Consider the following 18022-nt stretch of genomic DNA (forward strand, 5'->3'; position numbering starts at 1 on the left):
AACTCGGACAACACAGCAGTCCTCATCTTAGGTACATCCCCCTCCGCCTGGGACGACTCATGGTGGCCACCGGCCCATGTGAAACGCACCCGTACCTAGGGACCACGCACGTAACCTGGGCTTCATCCTGGACTCCTCGCTCTCGATGACCAGACAAGTCAATGCCGTATCATCATCATGCTTCAACATCCTACGCATGCTCAAAAAAACATTCAGTTGGATCCCCACCGAAACGAGAAAAACTGTCACCCACGCACTGGTCACAAGCCGGCTGGACTACGGAAATACCCTGTACGCAGGAACCACTGCCAAATTTCAGAAAAAACTCCAACGCATCCAAAACGCCTCAGCCAGACTCATATTAGACATTCCACGCAAAGATCATATGTCCGGTCACCTGAAAGACCTTCACTGGCTCCCCGTCAACAAGAGGATAACGTTCCGTCTCCTCACCCGCTCACACAAAGCCCTTTACGAACTTGGACCCGAATGCCTCAACACACGCCTATCCTTTATACCCCCACCCGCCAGCTGCGATCGTCCAATCAAGCCCTCGCAGTTGTTCCACGCATCCACAAAGCCACCATGGGAGGAAGATCCTTCTCCTACTTAGGGGCCAAAACCTGGAATTCCCTTCCCATCCACCTCCGCCTTACACAAAACCACCTATCCTTCAGAAAACAACTAAAAACTTGGATATTCGATAAGTAAATTTCCCCCCCTCCCTCAAGTGCCTTGAGACCCTCTGGGTATGTAGCGCGCTATATAAATGTTGACTTGACTTGACTTGATTGATCCCACTGCTGTTGACCCAACTACATGAGGGGCACCTTGGCATCGTGGAAACGAAGATGCGAGTGAAACAAATGTATTGGTGGCCTGGCATGGACATTCAAATAGAGAGACAGGTGAGAGGGTGTGACCAGTGCCAAGGAGCAGACAAAATCTTGAAACCAATGAGACCCGCCTTGGGCACGTTTGAACAACCTCGCAACCCATGGGAAGACATAGCAGTGGACATCTTGGGACCAGTGCTTGACACCAGAGGAACAGCCAAGTACCTGTGCGTCGTTGTAGATAAATATTCCAAGTGGCCAGAGGTAGACGTACAGGAGGTCATGGACTCCGATGCGGTGTTAAAATTCCTCACCTCTGTGTTTCTACGTGAAGGAATACCAAGGACAATCCTAAGTAACAACGGGCCACAATTTACGTCAGAAAAATGGTCCAGATACATGGAGAGGAACGGGATTAAGTCCAAGCACACTGCCGTGTACCATCCCGTGAGCAACGGACAAGTAGAACGGTTCAACCGTGTTCTTATGGGGTCCATACAAGCCGCAATAATGCAGGGCAAAGATTGGGAAGTGGAGATACAGAGTATGCTGTGGGCCTACAGAATCACCCCGACCTCGATAGGTTACAGTCCCTTCCAGATATTGAGGGGTAGACTCCCCTTTATGAGAGACAACGTTGTCTGGAGAGAGAAGACAATAACGAGCAAGTCGTCACCAGCGGTGGTACAACACAACCTGGAAAGAGCCCAAAAAGTGTACACAGATCATTACAATAGGAGGCGAAATACTAAAGACACCGATCTAGAGAGAGGGGAATGGGTGAGAGTCAAACTTGCCATCCTCAGAAGGAAAGGAGAAAGCAAATACAGCGAACCCCTGCAAGTGGAGGAAGTGTATGGAAGAGCTGCTCTACTGAGTGATGGCAGAGTGTGGTCCCAAGACCGCATGGCGAAAATCAACAGGATCATGCAGTGGCCCCCCGGTCAAGAGAAAGACCTAAGAGACCAGAGTCAATCCAGTGGGACTGAAGAGATATTAACAGGAAGAGAAAGTCAAGAGGAAGGACAATTGCAAGTAGAGAATGAAGAGTGCGAGTAAGTGAAAGGGAGAGCGTGACCGCAAACAAAACCACCGTCACTGAGAAAGAGACCGGGACACCGAGGAAGGTGGGGAGTACCGCATGCGAAGGAACCAGGGAAGAATCTACTCCGGTAAGACGCACCCGATCTGGGAGGATACTCGTCCGACCTGCTTGATTCAAAGACTTTGAAGTCAAGGACTATTGTTCTTGAGGACTTATAATGTTTATTGTGTTGTTGGAAAAGAGGAGATATGTAGTGTTGCACTCTAGTTTCCGACGCCTCAGCGTGATGACGCAGTGCGCCGGATGGAGAGCGGAACACTGGCGCATGCGCAATGGTGCTGGGGAAAGCGCGCGAAGAGATCGTGCGCCAGAAGCGACCGGAGCCAGTCGTGCTTAGACGCTTGCCGCTCTTTTGCATAGCGAAGTTCTAAGTTAATAAAAGAACTTGACAGAATTACCTGGCATCTCTGTGTCCTCTATTGGGGGTGAACGTATAACATCACAACACTCTACCTGAAGAAGTCTCTTTTCAACAGCGACACATGTTGCAAAGGATTGGAGAGCCCTTCCCAAAGGTTGGTTAGTCACCTTTCTGTTGCGTATTGCTGATGACGCAGTGCGCCGGATGGAGAGCGGAACACTGGCGCATGTGCAATGGTGCTGGAGAAAGCGCGCAAAGAGATCGCGCGCCAGAAGCGACCGGAGCCAGTCGTGCTTAGACGCTTGGCGCTCTTTTGCATAGCGAAGTTCTAAGTTAATAAAAGAACTTGACAGAATTACCTGGCATCTCTGTGTCCTCTATTGGGGGTGAACGTACAACATCACAACACTCTACCTGAAGAAGTCTCTTTTCAACAGCGACACATGTTGCAAAGGATTGGAGAGCCCTTCCCAAAGGTTGGTTAGTCACCTTTCTGTTGCGTATTGCTATATTTTAGTGTTAAACTGGTACTAATGAGGTAAAACCTATGCCCAGACAGTGTCAACAAGCGTAAAAATGACAAAATAATGAAATATCACAAACTGTGCCACATAATTTGCCTTTTCTTGCCACATGATTTAGTCAACCGTTCTGCATAATTTGGTACTCTGCTGCTGCAAAATTCCAGTAGCCCTGGCTATTGGTCCTAGTCCCTCCTTTGTGTTTACAGTGGTGATTGGTTGATAGGGACCGCACTAACTTGTTCCTCTTCTGTTTCTATGGCTCCATAGGAACCCTGCACAGCTCTTCTGTTTGCTTTCACTGCCTGCCCCAGACACTGGAAGACCACAATGGAACTCTCGTATCAGGCGATCAAGACGGCATCCCAAACCCGGGAGGCGGTGAGATGGGGTTTAAATTGGGTGGGGTGCCTTCGGACATTTAGGGGCAAAGAACGATGGAGTTTCGGGACAGTGTCTGTTGACAGGTGTCTGGTGCTGGGCTCAGATCCGTATCCTTTGGTATACGTCTTCGTTATTGCAGAATAGCTTTAGGGTTTCTGCGCACAGTGTAAAGTTTATAGTTGCTATGGCAACAGTGCATGCCTGGTTGTGTACAGGAGCCATCAGTGTGGGAGAAGCTACATTATTGGTAGGCACCATGTTAGGGTCAGGCAGGAATACTGTTCCATGAGGGCGCAGGCTTCTGAAATAGACCGCTAACCCAGAGAGCGCCAATTACTGTATTTAGTAAATATTGCCTCAAAGGGACAACTGATACCGCCATAACGCTAAGACTCTAAATTTTCCAAAAAACAATATGGATTTGATCAATATATATGGGACGTTATAAACATTCCCCCACATATTTTCGGATCTGTGATGTCCTGCACTGTTTTGAAGATTGCAGTTCCCAAATATTCTAGCGCTTGTGTTCGTATAATGATTTAGGTGTTTTCATGCTCAATTGCTGCGCTAATGAACAGTAGTTTTGCCTGCTGGCCAATATTAGGACTGTATTCTTTCTGCGCATGCGCAATGTACTAGTTAGCTAATTAAGTGAAGGAAACTGTTTCCCACGGACACAAACATGCTAATGCACAATTAGCTGTCTGGTTTCATTTCAGCGTGTCTGATATTGCGTGCTGTCTCTGAAAAGTTTTACAGTGATTGTAGGAGTATCACTATCTTAATGAAAGGGCACATTTCCCGTTGTAGTTTCGTCAAGGTTCTTATAATTTTATCATCGTAATAGTTTCGATCGCTCGTTAAACCCACAGTACACAGCAGAGCAGATTTGCGATATTTTCTCTTTAAACCACTGGCTTTAGGAAAGCCTCCTATTTTTTTCGTTTGCATTTCACCCAAATAGATGTACTCTTAGGCTTCCATCTGAGGCTAGTGTTATGTCATAAAGTTAGACAGCAACCTCTGAATCAGCCACAATCCAACTAATCCAGTGGTTGCCGAGGACCTGAGCAATTCTATGTCAGGACAGGAGGCTCCGATTATGCTTTCTCATTTCTTTATTAGAAATGCTCAGCAGCCAATAGAAAAACAGTATATAAAAAATAAAACTACAATACCCATGAACCTCCGGGTATCACATGACATATCATAGAGTCACTGGTATAAAAGGTGCCATAGAGAATACCAAATCCTCTTTCTTTGCTGCTCTGCAGCCAGTTATGTGCACTTCTTATATATTGATATTCAATGTTATTACTGCATGGTTTTCATACAATTTTTTGTCCTTGCTGTGATTGATGCGTTCCAGCGCTCTGTGTTAGCCCTCGACCGGCGCTCTGTTTATCCTTAATTCTGCCGCTTTGTTTGTTTTTGTGTTTGCGGGTCGCTTCGCTTTCGGGAAGCTTGTCTGGGAGCGCGCGCTGCCTCCTTGGTTCAGGCGCTATTAATTAATTGCAGGTTTATATAGCGCTAGGATCGACTCCCGGAGGAGTATCTCCGCGCTTCGACCGCTGCGAAACCCTTCCTGGCTTCCCTGAGAGATGGTCCCTTAGTGGGTATCTCCAGGGTGAGACCAGGCATCCCCGGCGGTCTGGTGGGGCCGTTAGTGAAGATGAGGCAAGCTAATGCCCAGAGTTGCCGAGTGTGATCGCTGATCAGAGTGGGCACCGAGGCGAGAGAATTATCGAGTCCGCTGACCCTGGTCCAGAAACCTGCCGCGTCGGGAATCGAACCCTGGTCCCGGGCCGTCCTCTGCTCTCGGGTCTGCCGCCTCTAACCGGTGAGCCACACTACTTCACTTCTTCACTACTTCACGCTACGCGCCCGCACCCTTATTTGTTGTGGAGCGGTAGTTTGGGGGCAGAGTAGCTCACGTGCGGTGTGCGTGAGCTTCTCTTCTTTGGACTGACAGGCGGCCGTTCCGCGCATGTCCGGCGGCCATTTCCCGGTGTTTTCGCGTTTCTACCTGCACCGGAGCACGGATTTGAACGGCGTTTTCGCCTCTTTAAGACCACAGCCTGCAGCTTGCCCCAACTTACGCCCAGACTACGAAAATATTGCGTTTGGGCTGTATTATCTTCATAGGCTTTGCCTAGAGTGGCTATTATAAGCAAGCCCTCCCTCCACATTTGAATTTAACTTTCTTCACAGGTTCTGTCTGTGTATTTGACTTGCTTTGGGTTTGGCCACTCCCCTGCATTGTGCCTTTGGCCACTTTGGTTTCAGTCTCCTCTGTGGGCATTATTGTTGCATTTTGTGTGTAACTATGGCAGACTATTATGAGGAGGATGACTATTACTATGAGGATAACACCTCTGGCTCTATGGAGCAGGATTTGGTTGAGGCTCTGGATCAAGGAGTAAGTTGGATTTTCAAACGTTGGTGAGATCCTTGTCTTCTGAGCAGTCATCTGCCAAGTCCTCAGTGGGGTCTTCCACGTCCCAGTTTCATGATACTGACTCTGATGATACACATTCCTCTTCAACCTCGGATCAGGTTGGTCCTCCACTCGCCGAAAAGGCTCGTAAGGAGCATTATGTTGATGCTCCCACGCATCCTTCCCTTCTCACTTTTGAGCCTTCGGGCATCATTCATCCAAACTCTTCTTCATGGCTATCGTCCCCGGCTGTCGCGGAATATGTTCAGGCACATATTCGCCGGCCCTTTGAAGAAGATGTCAGGGCTCGTCTAAGGTCTGAGTGCCCTCGTCCTGATCTGGCCGACAATTTGGCTGACACCCCGGAGGTTGACCCTACCATGGTCACATACCTTAAAAAGTATGCTAAGGACCTGAAGAAAGGAATTGACCGAGCATGGCGTTCCTGCCAGGATAAATTGCTGGATTTATTGGGTCCTCTTACTAAGATCTTGGACCTAGGTTTTCAGGTCAAGGAATCTTCAGGTCTTGTAGATCCAGATGACTTGATCAAGTGGGCCCAACGAGCCATTTGTCAATTGGGTAATGCCAATTTTGCGATTTCATGTGAGCGTCGCCGCTCCATCCTTCAGAAGTTGGACCAAAGTTGGCTGAACTGTCTTCATCCGAGTCCGACCATTGGCTCAGGGACTTCTTTTTGGCCATCCTTTCCTGAAGGAACTTACAAAGTTTGTGGCTACCTTTAGTGGGCTCGATAAGGCTCAAGCTTCTCTGCGAAGAGCCTTTCGACCGGTTTTTGCCAGGGCCGGACGACACAGGGGACGCTCGTTCGGCCGGGGATCTCAACAGAATTCCCAGCGGGATTCCAGTCCCAAAGAGGCGTAGGACAGGATTCCGGTTACAACAACCGTTCAAATTTCTACCCCTCTCTCAAAGGGAGAGGTCAGTATAAGAAAGGAAGATTCAGCGACAATCAGGGAGGACATAACAATTCCAACACTTCAGGTGAGGTTGATTCCAGCTTCGGAAGTTGTATTGGGGGGCAGGATCCAGTTTTTTCTGCACAATTGGCGTCTGATCTCCAACGATGCATGGGTGCTGGAAACTGTTCAAGGTTACAAGATCAATCTCACCCTCCCACCCCATTAGTTTTCTCCCTTCAAGATCAAAAGTTCATTTCGGCAGAGATAGATTCCCTTCTGGACAAAGGAGCGATTCTTCGAACTTCCCGCCATCCCAAAGGGTTTGTGAGCACAGTTTTTCTGGTTCAGAAGAAAGGGGGCGGGTCCAGATTAGTGCTGAATCTGAAGAATTTCAACAGAGGGGTGGTTTATCGCTATTTCAAGATGGAAGGCATCCACCTGTTGAGAGATCTGCTTCGAAAAGGGGACTGGATGGTCCGTCTCGATCTCAAAGATGCGTATTTGTCAATTCGAATTTACAGCCCGCATCGTCGGTTCCTGTAGTTCCAGTGGCAGGGGAGTTGGTACGAGTACAAAGTTCTCTCGTTCAGCCTCTTGTCAGCACCTTGGTGCTTCACGAAGTTTCTGAGGCCCGTCGTGGAATCTTTGCAGGCTCGGGAGTTCGTCTAATTATATATCTGGATGACATTCTGATCATGGCGGATTGTTCTCGCACACTCATGATGCATCTAGAGTGGTCTGTTACTCTCTTACAGTCTCTGGGATTTCTGGTGAATCCTCAGAAGTCTGTCTTCCTTCCTTCTCAGGTGATGGATTTTCTGGGCTTCCAAGTCAATTCCCTTTCTTTTCTACTTTTGCCCAATCAAAAGATTCGCTACATCAAGAGAGAGTTTAGTTCTGTTCTCTCCAGACCGCTTGTATCGTTGAGATCTATAGCTCGAGTAGTCGGTCTGTTGCCATACTCGATTCAGGCAATTTTCCCAGGCCCTCTACACTACCGGGCACGTTTGAAGATCCTTCATCTCCAGAAAGGCCTTCGCTATTCAGATCTGGTTCCTCTTTCAGAGGAAGGGAGGTGGGAGATGCAGTGGTGGTTGGACCACATGGATGCCTGGAATGGGCGAGCCCTGTTCAGACCGTCTCCGGAGGTGGTGATAAAGTTCGATGCCAGCCTGTGGGGCTGGGGAGCCCGGTGCGAGACCGTTGTCGACGGGGGGTCGGTGGGCTCAACAGGAGTTGTCTCTCCATATAAATTGCCTGGAACTCCTTGCGGGGTCCTTTGCGATCTGTTATCTTTCTCCTCGCCAGTCCAATTGTTGCATTCTTCTCCGCATGGAAAATGTTTCGGCGGTTCGCTATGTCAACAAACTGGGCGGAACGAAGTCCAGGATTTTGGCGGAGATCGGCAAGGATTTCTGGCATTTTTGTCTCCAGAGGGAAATCACTGTTATTGCCGAGTACCTTCCTGGTCGCAACAATCTGATTGCGGACTGGAACTCACGCCACCTTCGAGACTTCAGCGATTGGAGGCTTCATCCTCGCATATACCGTTCTCTCCTCCGTGTTTGGGGCCAGTGTCAGATCGACCTGTTTGTCTCTCGTCTCAACACTCCGCTTCCCCTGTTTTACAGCTGGAGACCGGACCCGGAAGCCCTGGCCACGGATGCATTTCTGCAGACCTGGCCACCGCCCCTGTGTTACGCTTTTTCCCCGTTTATGATGATTCACAGGGTCTTGGCTTGCACACAACGTTATCAGTCAGAGCTGATTCTGATCACTCCTCTTTGGAGGGCTCAGGCTTGGTTCCCAGTACTACACCAACAAAAAATAGCAGTAAGTCAACCAACTAACTAAAGCATGTATCTGTGTGTGTCAAAGAAAATCTTAACTGTGGAAACTCATCCAAATATGCAAGTTCCCATCAGTCAACTAACGAGACCGCCCTTCATCATCTGGAGACCCTCATATTTAGAAGGTCGAGTATCCACAATAGATAGGCAGATGTTATAGGCCTAATCTATACCACACGTATCGTGAGGGAAGGTAAGAGTGTCTGTAGATGACTGAATAGCAGTGCAAAAAAAGGAAAGTGTGAAGGTGAATCGGTGAACAGTAAAGCAAGATTATGTTAAGATTGGGTAGTGACAGGGGAAAAAAACATTTATTCTGTACCCCATTCAATCCCAAAGTCAATAAAAACAGTGCAGGTAGTAGTGTAACAAATAACTACTAGGAAGTATCTTAGGTCGACATGTTTCTGCAGACGAACGGAGCCAGGTGGTCTCCTGCTGCTTCTTCAGGACCATTAATGCTACTGCTAATGATAAAAAAGAAGTAATATCACCTTAAACGTGATCTGTTACCATCTTCCTGGCTTCATAATGCAAAAGTCCAATGTGAAACACCAGATGCATACAAGAGAAAGGACAGACAAGGCACTTTTAGTATATTATTTACCATGTGCAAGAATCGAATAATTTGTTTTCATATAGATGCTGCTTTTCTATATACTGTGTTAAGTTAGCATGAGTTTATTAAGTGTTTAAACAACATATTTTCCTTTGGCTTCAGTTTGCACACGACACATAATTGTTATTGTAGCTTTCAACCTAGACGAAAGATGTGATTTATTTAAGAATAATATGTTATTACTCTGATATCAGTCGTGCTTGGTACACTGTCCGAACAGTGAGTTCTGAACCCTCTAAGAATAACCTAACACAAAGTTGCTGGGAGGTCTGATCCTCGCACCACTAGACATAACACAAATACAGTTTCTGCCAACATTGGGCTCTAAGCGGGTTTAAGATAGAGTTACTGAGAATGCAAAAACACACTTGATGGTGCGTCGCATGCAGAGAGCTGGTAGCAGATGATGTGATCCTCTCCTCCTGACATTTAGAGGTATGGGCCCGCCCTGCTAAAACCCAAATGAGACCTTCTTAGATATAATATAGTATGCTAAATAGGGAGTGCGAGAAATAGGTGATATAAATTTCTATTGATTTTTGCATTATAATATGCTATCACCGTTTGCTTATTATGGACTAGTGACTATGCTGATAACTCTGATTCTTATAATATGTCTTCTTGTATTATATAAGATACTGCGTTTGAGAACCTTGCATTGAATAATAAATATTTCAAAAGTGCACGTGTCCTCTTTTACTCCACGTTCTGGTTTGAAATGATTATAGAGCGAAAGAGTGTTCATGGGTTCCACGATACCTGAGGTAACCTAAGTTCATGTTCTGGTTTGTCTAAGTCATTGGGAGATTGTTATGACCAATGAGACACTGTAGCTAGCTCGGTAAGGGGATTTTGGATACTGAGGTGAGTTTTGGGTCACCCTAATTCACTGAGGTTCCGGATCTCTATGCACAGTTCTGTAAGAGAACGGAATCCCTGCTACATGACGCCCATACGTTGGTGGTCTTATATTATGACACTCGAGTAGTATATCATTCAAATCTTAACCCCTTCATTGCCGTTTCCGGTAAGCGGTAGTGTCGGAAAAACCTACCTATTTTTAAAATAGGTCTTTTCAAGCTTGAATCTATATGAAACGGTTTCTTTGAATTACAACCCAGTTGTGCTACAAAGTTTGCTTTGTTGTTTCTCTTTCCTGTGCTGTCATGGCACAAGCCGTGGACATCCCGCTGCATAGTCGCATTGCGGTGCGTGATCATTTGCGGGCTTATGATGTTCCTTTGACAGGCTTGGCTGTGGTTTTGGTGGTGAGTGCGGAACATGCTTACCCATTTGAACTGTTTTATTCGTGGTTGACATTTCCGGCGGTGGACGCAAATTCTGGTGTGTTCCACTCGTACACTGCATCTCCTGTACCTGCTGAATATGCTCCATACAGAGCACAGGAAGTACCTATCGATGTTTGGCAGCATGGAGTTTGGTTTGGTGGCGCCCTACCCCACTCTTTGACCGCTCCGAGATTAGGTCCTTTGTCCATTCCGGGCGCAAATTGGCCCGCTTTGGCTGGATTTACTCCTCACCCTAATCACGGTAATTGTTACGTGGGTGAACTTAGGCGACTTCATGTAGTCGCTATTGCCGTGATTAGAGCCCTTGTACATTACACAAGTCGTAATGTTCAAGGGGCAGCCCCTAGAGGTGCAGCCCTTCCGGCAGGGCAAGCTGGTTTGAAAATCAGTCCTGTCATGGTGAATTCCGTAATGGGCAAGAAGCCCCAGGATAAGGATGATTTTCCTTTCTGGCTTGCCGAGAAATTTGACCAGCTGAGGGCTGTGTTTCCTAATACGACTCCTGGTGAAAGCACCGGATTCTAACGCTTAGTTTGCCGATTTAGCCCCTGAGCTTGTTGACTGTGAGACCTGGGGTAAGACTTTTGCAGCGGTATATTCGAGGTGCTATGGCACCCCGTCTGTGTCCAATCGGTCTACGGTCCTTAAACGTGTTCAAGATGATCACGGGCCGGAGTCTGCGGTTGAATTGGGTATGTGCCTGTGTGGTACCTTTGATGTGGTTTGCGATCTGGTCCTTGCGAATGTTAAGGGGGATGCAGTGAACTTTCAGGTGGCTAACGCGTTAAAGGCGATTCCCGATCCCGAGAAACCCCAACAGTTAGCGAAGATAATTGTGGCGGCTTATAAAACGGTTGGCCGCAATGCCAAGGGTCTTAAGCCTTTTTCTGATAAAGAGAAAAAGCAGCCCCAGGGACAATCTTCGGTAGCGGCGGTTCAGCCTAATCCCAATAAAAACTAAATTGGCCTAAAAAACAGAAACAGGGTAAGCAACAACAACAGGCTCAGACATCTCGCCCTGCGTCTCCGTTGCCTGCGCAGTCGGAACGTGTTTATGATTTGCGCGACCGCGCGATGATTAAATCTCCTGATCGTTTTCAGGCTTCTGAACAACGCTCTCCTCGTTCCTTTCAGGACCCATCGGCCCCGTCAACCGGTGGTGGAGGGGGCGGCAGGGGCCGGGGTGGCCAGCAAGGACGTGACCAGCCCCGCCCGCGCAACGGTGCAGACAAGCAGGAGGGCTCTACGCCCCAGAGACCACAGTTTTCCAAGAAGAAAGTCGCTGCCTTAACGGCGCATGGATATGCCCCAGATTGTGAGAACGCGGCTTCGGAATCTGATGTGGGCTCTGACCTTGCTGGGCAGCGCGGCGGAGATTACCATAGTGAGAGAGGCCCTCCGTCCACTACTGAAGGTGACAGCGACTGATACTTATGTTGTAATTGAAACAGCTGATACACGAGTTGCTCCCCCTGATAGACTTTTTGAAATTGTCCTGTTGATAGAGGGTGACATACAGTGTACCATAAAAGGGGTATTTTGGGAAAATCTTTAATCTACGTATGACATTTTGCTTTCGGAGGCTGACTGGCCCCTACCTTTTGTTCTCGCAGCTCCAAGAGCGGAGGAGGTAATCCTCCCCAGTTTCGCGAACACTGTTTCGAGAGTGGAAGCGCTGCACTTTGCAGAAGAGTGGGCTCTGGCGCTTGCACCGGCTGTGTACCGCAATCAATGTGGCTGGGATAAATTGTCCCCAAACCACGAGATTCCTTTACGGTCTCAGCTGCAGCCTCAACCTCAATATCCCATACGACGTGAAGCCAAAGCTTCAGTCGCGGCAATCCTTGAACAATTAGAATATCAAGGTGTGATTGAAACATGTGTGTCACCGATGAATTACCTCCTCTTTACTGTGAACAAGCCGGACGGCTCATATCGTTTGGTTTTGGATTACCGGCATTTGAACTCGCATTGCCGTAACTGTGCAGTACAGAACACCCACGGCTCTGCCCTTGTGAATAGTCTTGTGCGTAAGCGGTTCAAAACCACGCTTGACATTTCCAATGGTTTTTATGCCCATAGATTGGATGGTCTAAGTTCCCAATGGACCTCCTTCACATGCGGCGGTGTGCAAAAAATGTTTCGGCGTCTACCAATGGGCTATAAGAATAGTCCTGGAGTGTTTTCCGCCCGCATAGTCTCTGTTGGAGAGGGTCGACCCAGATGCTTGTTCTTATGTGGATGACATCTATCTCACAGACGACGAACTTTGGGAGCATCTGTGTCGAGTGAACAGTATTATTTGTAACTTTGCAGACATGGGTTACAAGTTTAACTTTGCAAAATCGCACATTGCAGAGTATACAGTGTTGTTTCTAGGCTATGAACTTAACAATGAAGGAAAAGGTTTGGCTCCTCACTTCCTGGAGAAATGCGCGCAGTTGCGCTCTCCGACAACACTGAAAAAATTACAGTCTTTACTGGGCTTTTTGAATTTCGGAAGAACATACATTCCAGAATATGCCCAGCGTATAAAGCCTTTGTATGCTTTGATACAACCATCTTTTTCCAAATCATGCTGGCTGCCTGAGCATTCAGCTATTCTGCAGTCTCTGCAAGCTGATTTGCTCGCTTCTGAATATTTACAGACTTGTGATAACCAGACCAACCTGGTGATAAGAATTGTCCCTGGGACGGTAGGTTTCACGTACCTAACTTTTAATGAAGGAGATACAGTACCTATTTCTTACAAGTCACACTTGTACACTTCGGCTGAAATGCGATTTTCCACTGTGGAAAAAGTTTTGACGGCTGTGCAGATGGCAATTCTCAAGGAACGTGCCCTGTCACAGTGAAAACGCATGTTGGTTGTTACCCCGTGTCCTGCCTTGGAGTCAGTTACGAAAGCCAGTGTACCAAATTCCAAAGCTTTGCACCCTCGGTGGATTCAATGGGCTACGTCCTTGACATCCCTAGAGATCACGTTTATTTTTGACGCCACTTTACGCTCGCAGGAGTACTTACAGTAGGAATTCGTTCATCCTGCTCCTTTAGCAATGCGGCTGTTGGAGGATTTCCATTGCATCATTTACACTGATGGTACGGCACAGGTTGCTCATGGCTCTAAACATGCCTACGTTTCCGCATGCGCCATTGTGGTAGGTGCCATGGTGAACAATGAGTTCAAGTCCAGTGTCGTGCACACGCAGACACTTGGGGACTGCACCGCACAATTAGCAGAACTTCGTGCTCTGATGCTTGCATTGGAGTACGCCGATCCTTGTGTGACGACTTTAATCGTAAGTGATTCTTACTACTGTGTCCAGTCTTACAATGAAAACTTGTTCTTTTGGATTCAGAATGAATTTCGTGATTCCAAAGGTAGCACGATAAAACATAAAATGATCTGGGTCCGAGTGGCAAAACTTAAGGAAAAGTTACCACTCGTGTTTGTGATTCATACTCTTGGCCATCAGCGTGTGGGAGTCCACGCTGTCGGTAATTCGCTTGCTGATGAAGCGGCGAAGTCAGCAGTATCAAAATACTTGGTTGCAGCAGTTACACGGCCCAAAAGTAAGATAGATGATGACATCTTGGCGGCTGTTGCGGCCACTGAGAAGGGAGGTAAATATCCTGCGGGGTTCCCTTCGAAGTACACATACCACTTAAGTCCCGATAAGGTTCCTTATGTGAAAATTCCTGATGTTGGTGAACGTTTAATTCCCAACTCGGATCGCAGAGCTACTTTGATTACAGCGGCTCATGAAGGTGTGGCGTCTGCTCATGCGGGCGTCTCGGCCACTGTAACTCAGCTACAACAGAGGTTCTGGTGGCGGGGACTGTACAAACAGATGCGCGATTATGTCCTTCAGTGTGACATTTGCCAGCAGATTAAACCTTCAACTGCTGCGCGTCCGCCTCAGACACAGTTGTACATTTCTAATAAACCACTAGGATGTGTTTATTTAGATCACTGCGGTCCTTTTTCTTCTGATACTGCGTATAAGTACATCTTAGTAGCAGTTGATTCATGCACACGCTTTGTGTGGGTATGGCCCCATCGTAGCGCTGATTCACGGACTGTCATTAAGGATTTGCGTGTCTTTGTAGGGATTTTTGCCTGTGGTACCTTCCATTCGGATCAGGGTCCGGCTTTCGCCTCTAAAGCATATAAGGATGATATGGTTTCGTTGGGGGTCCAAGTCAAGTTTTCGTCTCCATACAGACCTGAGGGTAACAGTGTAGTGGAACGAATGAACCGTGACTTAAAGCAATCTTTGACAGCTCGAGTTATAGGCACTGGCACAAACTGGTTGGCCCATCTCAATGGCATGCAGCGTGCGCTTAATAATCTCCCTAGAAGGTCTCTGGGTGGGCGGACCCCATACGAAATGCTCTTTGGTATCAAGATGTATGTCCCTGACCTCGACGGTCTAGACTGCAAGGCCCAGGCTGCGGCCTTTGACGTAGATGAACATTGCAATGTTTTACAGGATCTACAAAAGACCAGAGACAGTCTAGCTAAGGAACATTTGCCCTCCACATCGGATGATGCGTTGCAGATCCCGGTAGTTGGCTAGCTACCCCAAGTTGGAGAACTGGTTCGGGAGAAGATCGATAACAAGAAAGAGTTTGGTCCTTCATATCGTGCACCGGTTCGAGTTCTTGGAGTGAAGGGCACGAGAACAGTCATATTACCACCACTTCCAGGTCGTAAGGAAAACAGATTTATCTCAATTGACAATGTCAAGATACACAGGGTGGCCGATTCTTCATAGTATGACACCGGCAGTATCCTGTCCTTCCATGGTGAGGCATTCTGTGTTGGCCATTACTTCTGGTGCTGAGCCAGAGGTGTCCGTCGAGATGCCTGTTATTTCCAGTACTTTATTAAATACTTTTCCTGTTAATGACACTGATGAGCTGAACTACACATATCCAACTGATTTATCAATGCCGGATTTGCAGACACGTTTGGCCACACAATCCAGATTCTCTTTTGACTCTATTTCAGTACATTCAAAGAAACCCTCAAATATAGCATTATATGCCACTTTATTTAAAAAACATTTTTTGGTTCCCCCTTGGACATACATTTGGATGATTCTATTTTCAGTTTATCTTTTTATGTCAATTGGTTTTGTGTTTTATTTTTTCCGTCTGATCGATGGCCACTATGTCAAAGAAAGAACAGGAATTCGGTACCTTAATGGAACATTGGCCCCTCCTTCCTCTTCACATTCAGCACACAGACTGAAAAGAGATTTGAATCCAGTTCTTGTCCTGTTCTTGATGGGATTGTGTGGGATGCGGTTAGGTTTCAAATACATGGCCCCACTGAAGTTATTAATGTTCTGAATGTGCTTAGAGTAAACATGGGGGATGTGGTAAAACAAAATATACGTTTAGATGATTGGGATATTCAGGCCGTAGAAGCATTATTCTCTGATTTGAAATACTATGCTGCCTTTGATGCTGTGGATTTATACTTAGATTCTGTTAATTATGGTGATTTGTTTTGCTTTCAACATTATGGTAATCATTTTCTGCATAAAACAAATTCCAGAAGGGTTGCTGTAAATTACACACAGTGGGAACATTGCCCAGCTCCATTGAGAGGCAGCTCCAGTTCATTTCTGAAGAAATACACTTATTTTACAGACTTTAATCAATCAAATCCTGAGTCATTTTATTTCAAAATGACACAAAAGTCCATGTCCAAAGTTAGACTTACCGATACAAAATTGCTGTATTCGAAGTCCTTTCTAGACAAGTTAGCTGTTGATGGTTACGAGCTATGGTAGGGAACAATTGACCTTAAATCGGCTTGGGGTACCAAAGATTGGCAGGTACAAGGCACTGAGGCTTTGCACCGTGCATGTCTCATCCCGAATCACATGTTGTTTCAAAATTCTACTATTTCCCAAACAACATGCTTTGGATTGGCTACTTCTAAAAAATTAAATACACCAATTATCCCCGAATTGGAAGAATATTCAGGTTGGGGTAATTATACTGAATTGTCCATTCGTGAGTTACAAACTCTATTGCATAATTCATCCTTTAATTTATCCAGTTTGGATCCAAAGGGTTGGCTGATGTGGCATAGAAGTGTTGATTCTTGCCAACGTCGTTTTCTGGGTTTGACTGAAGGGTTTACACAAGTCAGGCCTGATCCCCGTTTTGAAACTGATTATACTGTCACAACTTACTTTGTGGGGAAACTGTGTCAGAATTGGTTGCAACATTCCACGTTAGCTGCAGTTAAACTACATCGATCCCAGTTAAATGATAATGTGGATTTAAATGATTTTATAAAAGGCCCGGCTAATGGTTGATCTAAACGGTGGATTTATGCGGTTTACAATGAAATTTGGAAATTTTCACAAATTGAGGCTGCTAAGCGCCTAAGGGCGATTGACCAAGCAAATTTGGAAAAAGTGCTTGCAGTTGTCGATAACAGTATTAACATGCTTTCTTCCCGAATTTACACGTTGAATAATATTGTTTCTTCTGTAGTTGACATTGTGAATGATGCGGTGTCTGTATTATACCATGGTCAAAATCAATTGCGTTCTGTAATGCAGTTTGCATGGACACTACAGACTCTTAAGGCGGGCCGTGTGCCCTGGAGTTACATGAACGTGTCCTCCCTCTTTACCCCATTTAATTTGACTGACAAGCGGCGCATGCTTTCAATGCGAGATGCATCATTCTCTATGTTACATATTGAAAAGTTAGAATCTTTACCCTTTTCTGTAGCTGAAGCCGCTGCTGCAACATGGATTATCCATGGATTAATTACGTTACCATTTGCTTTGTACAAATTTACTAATTGTATGCGGTATATTGCAATAGGGCGATATGAACCACTAGGCAGTGCATTCCTCCATGAGGCATGGTCTCTACCATACACATACAGATGTCTGAAAGATGGAAAGGAAGTGAATCTTAATGGTGAAGAATGCACACAGTCCCCTGACCGTTCATTAACACCATCGATGCTAGTGTTATTTTCCTCCTGTGCTGAGCTTTTGGGTTTCCCATTGTTCATGACGAGCTCAGCTCGTCGTGAGTGTATGAGAAGTTATATCATGACGAGCTGAGCTCGTCATGAGCGTCGAAGGAGTTAATATGCAGATACATCCAGTTGCATGGTTCTTGTAATCAGGACCAGCCTAATTTAGCCTGTGTTTTGAAAGGCACGCCGGTTCCAGCAATAGTGCCCACATTTACATTATTGACAAATGGTAGTTATTTGCTTTTGAATAACGAAGAGTGTTGTGGGTTAATGGTCGGTATCGCTTATGTGGTTACTGTATCAGAACGTGTGGTGTGTTGCAAAAATGTGCTATATCCTCCCACACATGAGAATTCAGATGTTTCCATCTGGCCGCGCATCTCAACCTTGAAAGCGGAGTTCAATGGTATGAGTAGAATAAGAGCTCTTTTGTCTCAAAAGGAAGTGGCCCTGAGCTCGGCCCGTGAAACTTATGTCCTTCACATAGCTAACACACGCACAGAGGTGCAGGCACTTTTAAATACTGACTTGCCTTGTCATTTCTGCGAAATAGTTCATCAAATCTTTAATGCCTCCTCCACGTCTGGCTTAGCTCATTTTTTTAAATTAGTTAGCAGTGGTCTCGTGACTACATTCGAAAAGATTTTTGGTG

The 18022-nt window shown here is 46.4% G+C and overlaps 1 protein-coding gene across 1 annotated transcript in view; it reads left to right on the plus strand.

Moving 5' to 3' along the window:
- Positions 1-3102: 3102 nt before the first annotated feature.
- KATNAL2 (katanin catalytic subunit A1 like 2) overlaps positions 3103-18022 on the plus strand; it is a 306132-nt gene continuing 291212 nt past the window's right edge. The window contains exon 1 of the mRNA XM_086963443.1: positions 3103-3204. Within this exon, the coding sequence (XP_086819569.1) occupies positions 3154-3204 (51 nt within the window). The 5' untranslated portion in view covers positions 3103-3153. The remainder of the gene's footprint in view (positions 3205-18022) is intronic.

This window comes from Lissotriton vulgaris, chromosome 3_1 (genome assembly GCF_964263255.1).
Source record: "Lissotriton vulgaris chromosome 3_1, aLisVul1.2, whole genome shotgun sequence".
In the NCBI taxonomy this organism is placed as follows: domain Eukaryota; kingdom Metazoa; phylum Chordata; class Amphibia; order Caudata; family Salamandridae; genus Lissotriton; species Lissotriton vulgaris.